The following is a 16,771-nucleotide window of genomic DNA, read 5'->3' on the forward strand; positions in this document are numbered from 1 at the left end:
GTCATCCATACAAATGGTACTAAATGTTTTCCAAAATATAACACAGACTTGTATCAATCATGGGAGATCTATTTCTAACAGGATTATGAGCTTTTTATTTGAGTTTGAGACCCCTGCTATAGGTGGTGTCATAGTAATTTATAAGGACATATGGAGCTTATGAATCACTGTGATGGCTGATATTTATATTGATCTTGATTTGTAGATATATGACCACAGCTGTGTTCGAAATGTAGTATGGTAAGAGAATAGACATCTGCTTTGAGATGTAGAGGAGTAAAAGTCTTTGAAACCCAGCAGTAAATACTTGACAAATGTACATAAAATCTGTATATAAAGTACTTGTATTTTGTTTCTTTCCAACACAGGCTCTGACATTAAGGCGTTTAGAGGATATCCCAAAATAAAGAAAATCTGACAACAAAAGACACGTCAAACACAAAAACCACATGCTTCTGCCTTTTAGACTCACATGCTGAAAGTGTGTTTGATCAGGTTTCTGTGGAAAATTATGAAACATTAGGCTACAACAAATACACGTCTCAAAAGTGCAAAAAAAAACCACCCAAATGAAATAAACTTCATTAGTGAGGTTGAGTTCAAAAAGATCTAAAATACAGATATTGAAAAAATTACCCTTTACAAAGAAACAACCTGCAACTCTTTCATGGGCCACTATGGGACAGCAGGTCCCAGTATGGGAACCATAATTATATAATTAATATATGTATGATAAATAAATAACCTCCCTTGGATATAAAATGGAGATTTCATTAGTTGTATTCTAGTCACCCCAAAGTAACCATCCAACCAAGTCTTTCGGTAATAGTGATGCAAATATTCTGCGTACACATTTGCCTGAGGGGAATGTGGAGGGGAGGAAAAAATAAAAAATAAAATAAAGCAGGTTTGTGCATAAAAATAAATAAAAAGACAAAGTTGATTACAAATAGTCATTTTATTAATGACTGGAAAAAGAAACATAACAATACAGGGAGTATTATGCATGCAGTGTATGTATGATCCATATCCTTTTTGTTATTCACAACACGCACAACTCAGTTTGGTGCAACCGTTTATGGGTTGAGGAGGTGATAAATCAGTTCCGGTTCTTGTCACAAAAAGAAAAAAACCCAAAAAACTAACCCCCCCCAAAAAAAAAACCAAAACCCAAAAAAACCCTTTTCCGGTCTGTAAACCTAACCATTTCCTGGCAAGTCATTTTTACATAAATTAAATCTCTTTCTGACAGTAATGATCAACACCTCCACAGATTCTCTTTGTCCAGGCACAGAATTAAGAACTGTAAAGATTAGTCTTTCAAAAATATTTAGGCATCCCCTCAAATTTTGTGTCTTAGATTTTCAACGTAGGTTTTGATCTCTTACTCTTACTGTATTTGTATATAAGGAATTTGTACTGCAAATATCAGAGTGTACATTTGGAGGAACTGAAAAGACAACAGGATATTGTTACGTCAGGTTGGAGAAAAGTCAAAGGATGGGACAAAGACTAAAAACCTTAAAATTCTTAAACGTACTAACACACCGTTTTTTTTTGAGTGTAACATTAGCTGCAATTTTCTACGAATGCGGTTTAAAATAAAATCTCACGTGAAATTTTTGTTACACTCAAATGTACAATAACCTCACTTGAACTGTTTGGAAACCTAGGAAATCCAACTATCCTACAAAACAGAAGTAAAAACAAAAAGAAATAAACAAAATAAAAAGTCAGAAAAAGCACGGCTTTAATTTCGCCCTCGCAGGGACTTGCGGGTGGAAAGCTCCGCCTTCACCTCCGTTTTGGCCTCTGCCTTTTTGGAAGGGGACTTTTTGGGAGCAGGCCCCCTGGTCGTCAGCTTTTTCACCGCTGGCGTTTTCAGCCGTTTCGCTGGCGCCGCCCTCTTGACCGGTGTGGCTTTGACCGGCGTCGCCGGCGTCGCCTTCTTGGCGGCGGCGGTGGCGGCGGCCGGTTTCTTGGCGGGGGTCACTGGTTTCTTGGCTGGGGTCGGGGGCGTCTTGGAGGGCGCGGCGGGCTTCTTGCCCCGGGCTTTGGACTTTGCGGTGCGCCGGGGCTTCTTCGCCGGGACGGGCCGACGCACCTTGGGTGGAGGCCTCTTCTGAAGACGCCTGGGAACCAGAACACGTTATTGAGAAAGGCAGCCCTGCACAGACAGCTTCTGGACAGGACCTTTTATTTATCTATCTAAAAGGTCCTTTATAGTATTAAAATATAACATTTATATTATTTTTTTTTAATTGTTTGTTATTTTTAGGTTATATTGGATGTTTATCACTAGGTTGAGTATATATTGCCATATCTTATTGTGTAGTTAACTATTATATTTACTGTATATTTTCACATGTTTCCATTTTATTTTATTGGATTGCTTTATTATTATTATTATTATTATTATTATTATTATTATTCGTAAGGTTTTCATGTGATCTGCTTATATAATTGCAAGTTCCCTTTGGGATGAGTTCAGTATCTATCCATCCATTGTTAAACGGGAGTTTCAAACTCACTTCTTTGGGGGAGGAGGCTCATCATCCTCTGATGACTCCTCTTCCTCCTCCTCTTCTTCTTCAGATTCCTCCTCCTCCTCCTCCTCCTCCTCGTCAGAAGAATGCGCAGTCCGCCGCCTCTTGGTCACCTCCAGTTTTTTCTTCGGCGGCGCAATCACCCGGTCTGGGTACAGGATAGCGGGACTACCAAAACACAGAAGCGGAAGATTAAAAACCAGGCTCACAAAACAGATGACACCGTGTTAACAGTCATGGTTGCGCAAATGAAACAGAAAAACAAATCGCTTTGAGGAGATTTGTTTGGGTTATTTGGGATAAAGTCACCAAGATCGTCCGAAAAGGAAAACTCTGGTATTTTTTCCCCAAACCAAAGCCCCCGCTCCTTCTGAGCACCAGAGGGTCTTACATCCATCCAGTAGGAAACGGCCTCAGACGTCGACGGACCGACTGTGCCCGCGTTTCACCCCAAAATCTAACAAACCTGGGGTAGTAGGGGAAGGACAGCTGGTAGGTCCCGTTGAAGCCGTTTCCTGTGATCTGCTCCATCCAGCCCAGCATTTTGCACTTTGTCAGGGTCTTCCTCAGAAGGGCCACTAGAGGGAAAACAATAGATATTAGTTACCCAATAATAATAAACAAAACACCAGGAAATGAGAAAATATATAAAAATGAAAATGTCTTGAACTCACCGACGCGCGCCTCCGTGCTGTCTTTGTTCTTGTCGATCAGGTGTTTGCGTAGCGTGGCCATGCTGCAGGTTTTGGGCTCATTCATGGCGGTGATGGCGACGGTGATGGCGTCCTCCAGGGGTCCGCCCTTCGTCAGGGTCTTGTCGGCGGTACGCTTCAGCTGCAGTCGCACGGCGAGAGAACAATATCGATGAGAGAAAATTTAACTTGGGCCTCGTCCGCACCGTGCTTTACAAACGCTCTCTCGACACACACCCACCCACACCCACACACACCCACACACAGAAAACACAAAGTTTTCAAAACCACCCGTACACATGTGCGGGCCCATCTGACTGTCATGCTTGATTTGAAGTAAAACGCGCCGTTTAATAATAATCGTCAATTCCGACAAAACTCCCATTAGTCGTGAAATGACTCTGCTTTTTGCGTCCCAAACGTTCCCTCTGCTGTTCTCGGCATGTCACCTGGAAGGTTCCGCTGGCTCCTTTCCCGGTGATGCGCTCCAGCTGGCCCCGCTCCACAGCCCTCACCAGGGCGGCCTTCAGGAGGTCCGGTCTGAAACAGATGGAGCAGGCAAAACTCAAGCCTCCGACTCAACACACGCCTGGGTTTGTTCCCGTCACGCGGCAGGGCGAGCCTCCAACCAGAACGCGAGTCCTGCTTTCTCACCCAGAGCCCTGAAAACTGATAACGTATAGGAATCTGTTTTTGAAAAACCCGTTCTAGGACCTGGAGACACGATTATTTTTTTATTTATTATATTATTTATTATTATATTTTTAAATGTTTTTTATTTTATTATTATTATTATTTTTAAACGGAGCGGGGAAAATGCGTTTTCATAAATATCCATTTATGTGAACAAGGCCTTCAATATTATTTCAAAATAGCTTTTCATATGAATTAAGTGTTCTATTGTTTTTGTGTTACCTGTTCTCCACATTGAGATGAGGAAAGTGTTGCTCCACGTATTTCTTGATGAGGATGTAGGAGGCTTCTTTGGGCTCACAGAGCCGCGTGATGATGAGGGGCATGGCGTCTCCCAGGGACTCGGACTTGACTCCGGTGGACGTCACGATTTTCTGCGAGACGATCGCAACCAGCGGGGTTAGAAACGTTGGGGGTTTGTTTTTTTTTTTAAAGGAGGGGGAAGAACTGGGGATTATGAGCAGCTCCGTGGAAATGTTGGTAGATATAGACAAGCTACTCAACAAGTCACACTGTGAGAATGGACTAGAGTTCAGGTTGCATAGAGAGTTGTAGTTGGGTGTAGGGAACCATTGAATAGTTTTTAACACACACACACACACACACACACACACACACACACACACACACACACACACACACACACACACACACACACACACACACACACACACACACACACACACACACACACACACACACACACACACACACACACACACACACACGTCTCCATACAATTTGTTTGACATCACAAAAGTATTGCATTTTGAAAAACTCAAACAAAACGAGTGGTAAAATAAATGAAGAAACAAAATCCTCTTGCTCACCTTTGTGGGTGCTTTGGCTTTCGACTTCTTTCCAATTGCAAAACTTCCCGACAATCCTTTGCCCTTGAGCTGCGTGACAAAAACAAGGCAGACTGTGAGGAGGCCAAAGACACAATTAAATTCAAGGACTATTTTTTAAGCACTAGTTCCCCCCCCCCATTTTCAAGTACTTTGCAAAACAAGTGATCCATCTTCAATATGTTCTTTATTAATCAAAATTAGAGCCGTCAAAGTTACTGCAAATTAGTTCACACCACAAATAATTTTTTGTGCATTAACACAACGGGGGGCATGAAGTTGAATGAACGCCTAAGTGTTAAAAGCAAGTATAATAATGATTGTTATTATCATCATCATCATCATCATCATCATTATTTTAGTTGTGGTGAAAACCGGGCCAATTTGGTAGTCAAGGTTAAAAACCGGGACAAACAAAACATTTTAGGGTTTTACAGATATCTGTTGGGCTCAAGCTTGCCATGTTATGATTTGGGCTTTTTATTTTGTTAATTTAATACTAAATGCAGTACCTTTGAGGGTTTCTGCACAATATTAGTCATTGTTTTGGGATGTTAATTGATTTACAATAAACATACATTTGCATTAAGCAGGCATATGCCAGCCATAATTAAAATAGAATTGTTTCTTGTCTATTGTTAACATGTATTTTTAATTCTATTATTAATTATTCATTGTCATCTCTTATAATTGTCCAACCATACTGGATTAAATGTACATCCCCCTGGCATAATCTATGCCGTAAAATCGATTCTGGAAAATATACAGTTAATATTTGAATGACAAAACCCAGGAGAATATCACACGTTTTCAATGACCGCACCACGCCCCCCGAATGACGTTAACACAAAAGGGGCTGTTTTCCAGGTATTCCAGTACTTTAATGAATCAATCAGAGGACGAAATTCAAGCACTTCATGGACCTGGTAAGGGTCGATGGAATAATGACTTTTGTGCAGCACGGGAGGCAAACTCAAATAAAAATCAAATACAGAAATTAAATCTCATTAGCTACAAAACACCATAAAACGGCAGGATGAGTTAAAAACTATGGTTAAAACATTGGGTAACCAAGCAGGAGATGCCAAGTGTTTTAACCCCTGGATTTCCAATTCCTCGATATAAAAAGGGTGATAATGTCGTTTCATACGGTTTATGAGTCTTGTCGTACACTGGGTACTGTCTCTGAAATTGTTGGCTGCGTTCTTGGTCTCGAAATGAAACCAACAAGTGTCTAGTGTTGTTAAAAACATGATTCAGAGGACACACGGCTGTACAGGCCGTCGGTTTTGGGGTCCAACTTTCATTACGTTCCCAAAATGATTCAAATGTGTTAATCGCAACCCCTTTTTTGTCGACTTTGATTGGTAAATCAAAACCTTACCCCCACCATCCCATCCCGTTACCTGTTTGATGGTGCCCTTTTCAATCTGTTTCTTCAGAGCTTTCTTGATGAGGAACTTCCTCTTGTGCAGCTCCAGGCTGGGATACTTCTCCACAATATATTTCATGACAGACTTGTATGAAATCCCAGATTTGTCATTGGACTAGAAAAAGAAAAAAAAAAAAAAAAAAAAGGAAAAAAAAGGGGGAAAAATATATATATATAAAAATAAAACGGCGTGTTATCTTGAGGCGTGTCACAAAATAAGTACATAAAATTACTGAAATCTGAACATAGGTTCAGACAACTGGGAACAGCCTGGATCAGTCGACCATCGTTAAACAGAAGACAATTAGCAGAATCCACTTCCAGACCCCACGGGAAGACGGCTGTAAGGGGAGACCGGACCTTGAATGAATATACATGAAAACTATTTTGAAATCCACAGAAGTTCATTTGAACCTGCCAAAAACAAACATCTGATAATACTAGCGTATTATTTAGTACGCCAGACTAGTGTTTAGTATTTCAGAAACCATAGTAAGTGAATGCATTGCGGGGAAAAGAAGCCACGATTGCGGCGATGCAGTACTACGTCCGAAGCCGTCGTAGTTTTCACTTGCATACTTAAGTACGCTAGACATCATTCTGTGCTTTGCTGCATTGCAGAGAGAGAGACTGAGCCAGATGAAAGGAAAGAAGGTGAGAGAGGAGGAAAAAAAAAAAAAAAAAAAAAAAGCTGGTTTGTTGAAAGACAAACCTTAATGGCCTCAATGAGAATGTCGTCCACTTTGGGCTGAGTGCCCGCGTAGTTGGACACGGGCATCTTCTTGCCGGCCGCCACGGTGGCCCACGCCGGGATGGTCCGTTTCACCTTCTTGACTTTGGCCTTCTCGAGCTTGAAGCCGTCCTTTAGCCTGGGAAGCACAAGAGCGGGTGAGAGACACGAGACAAGAGTTAAAACGGCCGGTGGCGTCCCCGGGAGCGATATTTCACTGCGATGGCGCCACTCTTATCGCGGGCATATCCTCACCTTAGCAGGAGAACATAGCAGTGTGTGGCACACTGTCCGGCGGCGCAGTCCTTGCATTTTTCACTTTGTCCGTTTGTCACCGCAGGCATAGCATGACTGAAATTTCAAAACATCTGTCTTAAACGCCACCATAGCAGTTTGACACTAGTCTACATTGCTATCCTCTCGTGTGTCTACATACATCAAGAGAGGCTGGCACGGCGTAGCCTGTCACATAATGCCATCACTTTCACCCATGTCTAAGTCATGTTTTGGTCTAGGGAGAGAGAAGGAGAAAATCAATGGGGTGAGATTAGCAAGTATGCCCCCTTGTTTTTCCTCTTTAAATAAATGAATAGAGAGCGTTTCTATTTAATATACATAACTGCCATCTCGTAAACAAGGCAGCCTTTCCCCCCTACAAAACACAGTAACCCTGGAGGGGGGGGGGGGGGGACGACAAAACATATATACATTCAATAAAATAGTAGAGAGGCATTACCCTAAAGTTATACCCATAATGCCCCAGTGGTTTCAACCAAGCAACCAAAAGGGCAGATTCGACAGTGCCGCGGCGACTCCATCTTTAACAACGGAGCACGTTCAAACCAATATGCTGAGCCCTGCTCCGAGGCGCGGGGTGGCTGCGTTTGGCTAAAGTTAGGCACGGAATCAAGGCGTCCGTCTTCTCCTCCTCTAACCCTCCCAGGCTGTGGGAATGGAGAGTGATGTGGGGCAACAGGTCTCAAGTGAGGTGACAGAACTGACAAAAAATATAAAGTAGAGATGGCGCCGATACCAAGTATCTGTACGAGGGACGTACGCACACAGTAAAAGGAAGGTAACAACAGTAGACGTGTTTTTGTTTTTAGTGCTCTGATCTTTGCACTTTAATGTGGTACTTTTAGAAGTAATCTGGTACTTTTAAACGGCCAGCTTAAGCGAAGTGCATCAAGAAAAACAGCTCATTAGCTGTTTAAAAGAAGGAAAAAAAACTATTGGATTAGTATTGGTAGATACTCAGGATTGCGGTATCGGGCCATCTCTAAAATAAATGTTTTTTTTTTTCTTCCAATAAATAAATGCAGGAGCCAACGATGACAAGAACAGTTATCAGTTATCCAACGGAGGCAAGGATAATAAAACAGATAAAAGCGGTATCAAAGTGAAATATCGCCCTGGTCGCTTGAGAAGCTGCGGACTCACTGTCGGGTCAAACTAACCCTTTCTTCCCGGCGTCGGCGGCGTCCTTCTCCGCGGCGGCGTCCTTCTCCCCGGCGCCGTCCTTCGCGCCGGGCGGGGCCTCGCCGGGGGACGCCTCGGCCTCGCCGTTGGCCGCCGCGTCGCCCTGCGCCTCCTCGGCGGGGGACGCCTCCTCGTTGGAAGACGGCTCCTCGGACGCGGCGTCGGGCTCTGAGTCAAAGGGCGTTTTATTTGTTCATCTATTATTTTAAGGGAGGGGGGGGGGAGGACGATCAGACGTGCTGGCCGGGGGGAGACGGGGCAAAAGCGTCTGGCACTGTTTACGGTTGTGCCCGGGGCTATTTAAAAAAACCGGAGGCAAAACAAGCGACGCACGCGCGCGACGCGACCGAGGGTGTGGACGTGAGGGAGGCTTCGATGCAGAAACTCGCAGGAAAATTCTGATAATATACATTCACGTCTGCTTGTGTGTTCAAAATGGTGCGTCCGGTAATGAAATTACATTTCACTGCATAAATGTATGAAAGTATGTCTATGTATGTGACGAATAAACCTCTTGAAAGTTGAATCCAACTCCACTCACCAGAACAGACGACATCATGCAAACAAGCATCCAGAGTCACATTTTGTGCACGGATAACTCAGATTTTAAAGAAACATTCACACTAACGCTCAATTTAAATTTGACACTCGTCGATGACCTTTGAAGGCCTGGAACGTTTGTAAAACGGACTTTTAAAATGTATGGTACCATTTATTATTGTTTTTTGTTGTTGTTGTTGTTGTTGTTGTTGTTTCTTTTTAAAAGGATCTGCAGGCAACCTGCCACTGTAGGACACCGGGAGTTTTTAAGCTGAAAGAGAGGCTTGAGGGGGTGAAAACAAAAACAGGAAAAACCGTCCAGGTAGAGACCCTGCCCACCTCCATCTGCGGCCGGGGAGGAGGCCTTGTCCTGGGGTGGAGTCGCTGCCGCACGGCGGATAGGCATCACGCTGGAGGACCTGGGGGGGGGGGGCGATAACACCACCGTGAGGGCGGAGACGTCATGGAAACAGAAACAAATACATGCGCGGGGCCTCGTCGCGGCCGACACCATGTCATTCATTGACGCCCTCGCATCATCATCATCACCACCACCACCACCACCACCACCACCACCACCGCCCTCCTCCTCCTCCTCCTCCAACACAACGCACCGCACGCGAGCATGTCCGTGTGTTCGCGTCGGTAAAACTAAACCACTGCGCTTGAGCACAATCGCCCCCGTGCAGAGAGCACCGGAGCGGGAGAATCTCCGGGAATAATTCTGCAAAATAAAAACAAAAATTTAAACAAAAAAAAAAAAAACAACAAAAAAAGAGGGGAGGAGGAGGAGGAGGGGGGGGGAAACCCCGCCATTTTGTTCATTACTTGCTACGTTCTAGTAATGGCGTCGAACGGAGCGAATAAAACTCCTCGTTCCAGCAGGAGCTGCGCGTCCGTCCGCGGCTCCGCGGCCACTCCCGCCGCAGCGCGGGGGCATTCTTTGCAAAATGAAGCCTGGAGGTTTCCAAATGAACGAAACTCACCTTGAGACGCGTGAGAGAACAACTACTCGTAATTTTGGCCGTAAATCCGGACGCCGTTTTATTTGGGAAGCTCCAGCTCGAGCGCCCCTCCCCCTGAACGCACGTACACGTCACGTGCGACGGGCTCGCTCCCGGCGGCGGGCGCCCCCCCGTGGTGGCCCGGCGCCACTGCCCCGGGTGGAGTCCCCCCACACCCGGAGTGGACTTCACACCCGCACCGAAATGATTTTCCAGGATGTTTTTCATGTTTTTTTTTTTGTTTTTTTAATATATATTATATATAAAATATTTAATAAGAATACAGGATCACGGACGACGTCATGTATCCATATTGAATAGCACACGTTTTATTTTTGTGGGGATATCTCCATGACTGTTTTATAGCTTGATGACCTCAAGTATTTCTGACCTCACAAAGTCGAACCTCATAGGATCACAAATACGGCGTTAAATACTGTAAATACTCTTCGCTAAATGAGTATTTGTGCGTAACAAATTGACGTTGCCCCCAGATTGTTGAACAATAATTTCGGTGCGCAGCTTTCCCAGGACAACTCTTTTGTTGCTCCACGGGACGTTTCGGGCAATCTGGTCATACGCCGCAAAAATACAGGATCGTCTCCCAGAATGTGCGGGAACATTCTCTACATTCACAGTGTCTGCATAAACCGGTATACGCTCCAGCCCCCAAGAGGAACGAGCACGTACGGATAATGGATGGATGGGCGCAACAATTCCCAATAAATATTTGACCGAACCTGGGAACAGGTGCATCTACGCTCTTCACAGCGACTATAAATGGGAGCTTCATCCCGTTAGTAGTCACATTCCAACCGCCCGTAAACAGTGATTCCATTTTTTTTTTTTTACAGTCGTCAAATCAACGCTTTGGAGAGGTTTCTTTTCTGCTCAAGGTTTGATGAACAACATCTGCAGAACTAGAGTTTCTTTTCACCACTCCACGGGGCCACAGTAGAATTAATTACAAGACACCCAATCCATGTGGTGAAATGAACATCTACGATTAGTCAACCGCGGCAAACCTTCCAAAACGGATCGACACGGATCCGCGGCTCCTACAAAACGCCACAAATCCCTGCCCCAACCCTCGGAGCAGACGCTACACCGCCAACCCCCCCGAAGGCGGCGTCGTGGAAACCCGTCGTCAGAGACGGAAATGAGGACGACGGGCGCGCGCCGGGGGGGTCTCCCGCCTCCCGCTGTGACTCGTCTCACCGCCACCCGAACCACACGGGGGTGGGACGTGCCCCGGCGACCCATCGAAAATAAAAGCGATCGATCGGCTCGGCCATCACCCACTTGACGGATAAAGGATCAGAAAACCAACAATACGAAGGTTAAACAGGGCGTCTGCAGGCACCACGGTTCAATTGAACACCTTTTCGGGTGCTTTTTGCTTGAAGCGTGAGAACAGCTTCCTTCGGGTCAGAGAGCAAGCTACGTGGAATAAAGTACCCACTACTTTCTATCCACAGAACTTCGGCCGGTTAAGTAAAGGGATGTTCTTGGACTAAGTACGAAGTTCAGTATTGGGTTCAGTGGCAGGATCGGGGTGTGATGACATCACAATCGATGACTGATGCAGAGGGACGTGACACATTTTGACAAAGATAAATATAGCTAAATCAGACAATATTTACTCGGAAATCGAGACCTCATATATCAAATCTGAGACTATTCATTGACTTGGGGCCAATTATTTAAATTCAATTCAAGACATTTTAAGGACCTGCAGACGCCCCGTTTCATCCCCCCACATTCACAAACAGCAGCTCTCAAAACAACAATCAGGGAAATCAACAGTGTGGTTGTTTTTTTTGTTTTTGTTTTTTTTTTTAAATACCTTTTTTGTCTTTAATGTATTTACAAGCTTTTAATCTGTAGGTCGTGAAGTATTACAAGCACTTCATGTTCAGCAACCCTGGCGTTAAACTTTTTAAACTTGCATGTTGCTCATTTCCTTTGAACACATCTATTTGTTTTCTTTGTGTTTATTCATTTGAGAGTTCTTAGGTGGGCCGACTTTGCACTTCCTCTTGGATCCGTGTCTGCGCCCCTGGCGAGGCGTTATGTACAGTACGTATCGCCCGCACCGAGCCCAGGTTGAGGGGGCGCTTCACGGCCACTCGACGCTCCTCAACGTTTTGATCTCAAAAACGTCGACACCAGGACACGACGCCGATGATTCCCGTGAATCCGCTCATCTCTCGTTCTGAAAAGAACGTCTTGATTTAGCCTGTTGTTTTTTTTTTTTTTTTTTCGTTTTTTTTTTATCAAACATTTTGGAATCCAGGGAGGCTTTTTATTTAATAATATTCCTGTTATTTTATCATTATTAATATTATTGTTATTTCTATCGCCGTCGACGTTCTCATTGGTGAGCATCTGCAAAATGTTAAATAAACTTCCGTATTTGCAGTCCTTAAAAAAATAATAAATTAAAGAGTCCGGGAACCTATGTAGCTTTTAAGTCTCTTCTTAAAAAGTAACAAAAAGAAAAGTAAGTTAAAATTTAAAACAAAAATATTTTCTATGTATAATACAGGTATTTAGTGCTTCCGCTGTTGGAATCCAAACTCAAAATGGCGGCATGTTTCAGAACTGTACCGCAGGAGAAAAAAAAAAAAAAAAAACGAAAAAAAAACCCAAAACAAAATAAAAAACCCAAAAACGGACATTTCAGCCGTAAACATGTCGTCCTGTCCGCGCACGTTTCAAATGTTTGTTCTGCTGTGAGGACACAGGTCTGCAGCTCGCGTCCTCGGGCCGGTGAGGCGCACTCAGCCGCCGACTCGCTCGTCAATTGTCCTCCGACTCCTCCTCCGCCTCCCGCAGCCAGGTGAAGAAGGCCGTGACGGAATTGAGGGCCACGCCCTTGCCCTGCTGCTCGGCGGGGTCCTTGCTCGTCTCCCATTTGTAGAACGCGTCCTCCGAGATCACGTCCTCGTCGTACAGACAGTCGAAGAACATCCGGAGGAGGTCTGAGTGAGGGAGCGGGAGCGCGGGAGAAAGAGGGGAACATGTTAGGGACGACCGTGGGGAGGCACGCCGACTATCGGGCAGTGTTCTCCAAGTGGGGCCCGGGGACCCCCAGGGGTCCTTTAGGAGGTTCTAGGGGGGTCCTCGGCAAAAAATGATTAATAGTTAAATATCACCACCATTTTATTCACAAGATGTTAGCACCATTAGAGAACGTACAATAATGACTGCTCTGGTCTCCCAATATAGTACAGACAAGTATGGGAGCTTGGACTAAATCGTATTTAACAATAAAAAAAATCTTCCAAGATTGGAGTGCCGGAGGCAATTATTTCACACCAAACCCAAACTTAACCATCACTAAAGAATAATAATAAATAAAAACAATATCCACATGAGACTTGTACATGGTGGTATATACATACGTGAAAAATAGTCTGTATTTGCAAATACCCTTATGGTGCCGTGTGGGTTCACCCTTCTAAAAATGCTCCTTAAAACTGAAATTGAAACGCCAATAGCTTCTTACAACACCTGGGACAAAACGCACGGCGACTCAAGTTCTGTCCCATCTCATCAAAAGACTACCCATTAATGGCAACCGCTTTTTTTTTTTGTTTGTTTTTTTTCTGGTGAGGCGGCGCCGCGCAGGACGTACTTGGAGGCTGTTCTAGCGTGACCATCAGCGCCTGAAGTGCATAAAGTGCTTGCAGCTGTCGCTCAGTGTCTGAGTTAAGGTACTTGAGTAATACAGGCAGTCTTCTCTGGATGATGGCCGTGTCCACTCGACAGGCGGCGCTCTCGTCTGCATGGGGGGGGGGGGGGGGGGTTGGAAAGCGGGAGGTGTGGAACAGAAGTGTCTGGGTGAGCCGGGTGGTATAGACATGAGTATAAACGCTGGCGTCGGGGAGCGGCGTCTGGAGCGCTCACCTTTCACCGCCGCCTTGCACACCGCCGTCATCAAAGCCCTCAGAAACGGAGAGGAGCTCATCTGGGATTCATCCAGATTGGCCTTCAGAGGGGGAAAAAAAGGCAGCGTCAGTCCGACTGTACTTAAACGCAAACAAATAACTAACTAAAAAAATAGTTCCCTGTTATTAATTATATACCGCCACCAAATAAAGAACAGACTTGAACAGCGACTACTTTTAAGAGTCCTCAAGTATAGGTCTCATCCCCAAATTAAAACATTTAAATAAACATGTTTTATGGAGGATAAAACTGACTCCGAGACCAACGTCAGAATTAAAATTTTGAACCCAGAATTCTGACATTGACGAGTTTGCGGAAATGTTTTACGGCAATATTTTCATGTGGCCCTAATCCTCTTCCATAAATAAATAAAAACTATCCAGAAAAGCAAAGCATCTTTTAGAAGAGATGGTATTTTTTGGACACTGAGCCTACCAAGATTTTAGGCGTTGGCCCTACTGTATAGCCCCCATCGAGTTTCGCCGAAGCACCTGGCGTGCGTCTCCCCATACCTCTATAAATATTGATTTGATTTCATACCTCCACCCAGTCAAAGATCTGCTCGTCACTGGCCATGTCCTCCAGCAGGAGTCTCTCCAGCTGCTGGCTCAGATCCTCAGGGGACAGGGTCTGCTGGGGCAGGGCGTCCTCAGAGCCGGAGCTCTCAGACAGCGTGAACTCAAGCTTCTGAGAGCGAGGAGAGGGACCAGAGAGGCATCCAAGGTTAAATTCCGACAGTAAACAGATGGAGGTGTCGCTGGCGGAAGGCCACCACCTGTGTATTGGAGTTAATTCATATGTTTATGGCCGTGTTTCAAGGCCTTCAAGAGGTTCCAGGGAGGGTCCTGTGATTTTATTTTAGATCTATTTTATTTATCCTAGCTTGTATGAAACAATTTTTAAACACAACACGCTTCTTTTTAGCTTTGTTTCAGTAAGGGAGCGGAGCGCAGATACGGGCGCCCTGATATGCACCACCACGGGCGGCCCACTCCGCCACCTCGATGCCCATTCTCGCTTAAAAAATTAAATTAGAAAACCCCGGCACATAAAGGGCACATCGGACATAAAGTGTCCAGGTGCCTGCCTGTGTGTCCCCACTGTCCCGTGACAACGCCTCCCCGTTGCTTTCCGTTTCTACGGGACTTAATTTAGTAAAAAGGATGTTTTTGTGTAAATGCTAAATCCTGTACTTCTGTAATGGGAAGACTACTTCCTGACCAGACTGATATGACGCTGTTTATTAATACAGGTACTCCTCACTTAACGGCCGAGTTCCGTTCCTAGGAGCAGGTCGTTAAGTGAATTGGTGGAGAAGCGAGGACCCGTGTTATTTCACGGTAAGGGGGCGTGGCCATTGAGAACGCTGCTGTAGTGAATACTGACAGACTGCGGGAACGACACTGAGAACGGTGATGAGATGACATGTATACAGTGTATAATAGTATATATAGTATATGTAGTGTATATAGTGTATACAGTATATACTATATACTGTATAATAGTGTATACAGTGTATATAAAGTGTTTGACTTTGATATTTTTTTACCTTAGTATATAGTGTAAACAGTGTATACAGTATACATAAAAAGATATACTTAGTATATAGTGTAAACAGTGTATACAGTATACATAAAAAGATATACTTAGTATATAGTGTATATAGTATATATCGTGTATATAGTATATGCAGTTTATATAGTGTTATAGTATATAGTGTTTACAGAATATAGTGTTATAGTATATAATTTACACAGTGTATATAGTGTATATAGTATATAGTTGTTGTTGTACGCAGAGTACAATACAGACTGGTCAGAGAGCTGGTGGTTGGTCCAAACGGTCGTTTAACGGATAGGTTGTTAAGTGAGGAGTACCTGTATTATTATTTTTTTTATCATTCATAACTATTTATTTTTCATTTGTAAGTTTCTTTTTTGCCAGTTTAGGTTTTTGACTACCTGTGGACATTGACACTGCAAAGCCAATGCAGACAAAATAAGTGTTAAATAAATGATCACGGAAGTTCAGCAATTTTCTGTCTCATTTGTTATTAAATTGCTGTGTTTTATCAGATGGAAAAAAATAAAATAATAAAAATAAAAAACAACAACAACATGAGATTGGCATTATCGGCCGCTAGTCACCAGCAAAATGACTAATAGTTAAACCTTTCACCGTTTAACAAGTTGTTAGCACCATTAGAGAATGTACAGTAATGACTGTTTTGGTCCTAGTTTCACTGTTATCTCCTAAAATATACTATCAACACGTATGTAAGTTTGGACGAAATATGTGTCCCACCACAGCAAAACTCACCAATTTGGGCATTTCTAAAATTGGTTGAAAAAACTCTTTTGGAGGAAAATTAGATTTTTCCAGATTCGCGCTCCTTTGTGTTTTCTTTTTAACTCTCAACGTATTTTCAAAAGCGAGTTGATTTATAAATAGTGGAAAAATGTTAAACCGTGGAGTTAAATATTCCCGTAAGATTACATGGGGAAAGGCAGCTCACTTATGAGACACGGAACAGCGCTGAACAACGCCTATCGATGGTTTCCTTTAAAGCGAGCGTCCAGGTGAAGATCATTCATCCATATTCCATGTGATGTGAAGTCACAATGTGAAACCGTATTGATAGAATTCAACCTTTAAAATCGTACTACTTTTACACACACGCAGCCACTGTTGTGAAACGGCGAAGAAAAACCCTTCGTGTCACGCACCTACGTCACTTCTGTAAACAGACGGTTAAAGTGCAACATGGGGGTCTTTCGGTCTCACTTTCTTCTCTGAATCGTTATGTATTACGCAAAGCGGGTGGAGGAAGCTCTGAATCATATCTCGGACCTG

The 16,771-nt window shown here is 43.9% G+C and overlaps 2 protein-coding genes across 3 annotated transcripts in view; both read right to left on the reverse strand.

The window, feature by feature from the left end:
* Positions 1-939: 939 nt before the first annotated feature.
* On the reverse strand, positions 940-10,059 carry hp1bp3 (heterochromatin protein 1, binding protein 3). Of its 2 annotated transcripts, XM_080001443.1 has the most exons (13): positions 9,947-10,059; positions 9,300-9,379; positions 8,399-8,588; positions 7,197-7,292; positions 6,924-7,080; positions 6,186-6,326; positions 4,762-4,830; positions 4,154-4,305; positions 3,688-3,778; positions 3,221-3,380; positions 3,013-3,124; positions 2,532-2,714; positions 940-2,132 (listed from the first exon to the last, which is right to left on the reverse strand). In XM_080001443.1, exons 2-13 carry the CDS (start codon positions 9,364-9,366, stop codon positions 1,751-1,753), a joined length of 1,800 nt encoding a protein of 599 aa, XP_079857569.1. In that variant the 5' UTR covers positions 9,367-9,379; positions 9,947-10,059; the 3' UTR covers positions 940-1,750. The 2 variants fall into 2 exon arrangements, with proteins under 2 accessions (XP_079857569.1, XP_079857570.1); XM_080001444.1 differs by lacking the exon at positions 7,197-7,292.
* Positions 10,060-11,088: 1,029 nt separating this feature from the next.
* eif4g3a (eukaryotic translation initiation factor 4 gamma, 3a) overlaps positions 11,089-16,771 on the reverse strand; it is a gene marked incomplete at its 5' end in the record, with an annotated part of 70,188 nt that continues 64,505 nt past the window's right edge. Inside the window, 4 exons of the mRNA XM_080001050.1 lie at positions 11,089-12,948; positions 13,605-13,751; positions 13,877-13,958; positions 14,459-14,605. Of these exons, the coding sequence (XP_079857176.1) occupies positions 12,767-12,948; positions 13,605-13,751; positions 13,877-13,958; positions 14,459-14,605 (558 nt within the window). The 3' untranslated portion in view covers positions 11,089-12,766. The remainder of the gene's footprint in view (positions 12,949-13,604; positions 13,752-13,876; positions 13,959-14,458; positions 14,606-16,771) is intronic.

This window comes from Zeus faber, assembly GCF_960531495.2.
Source record: "Zeus faber genome assembly, chromosome: 5".
Taxonomy (NCBI): Eukaryota; Metazoa; Chordata; class Actinopteri; order Zeiformes; family Zeidae; genus Zeus; species Zeus faber.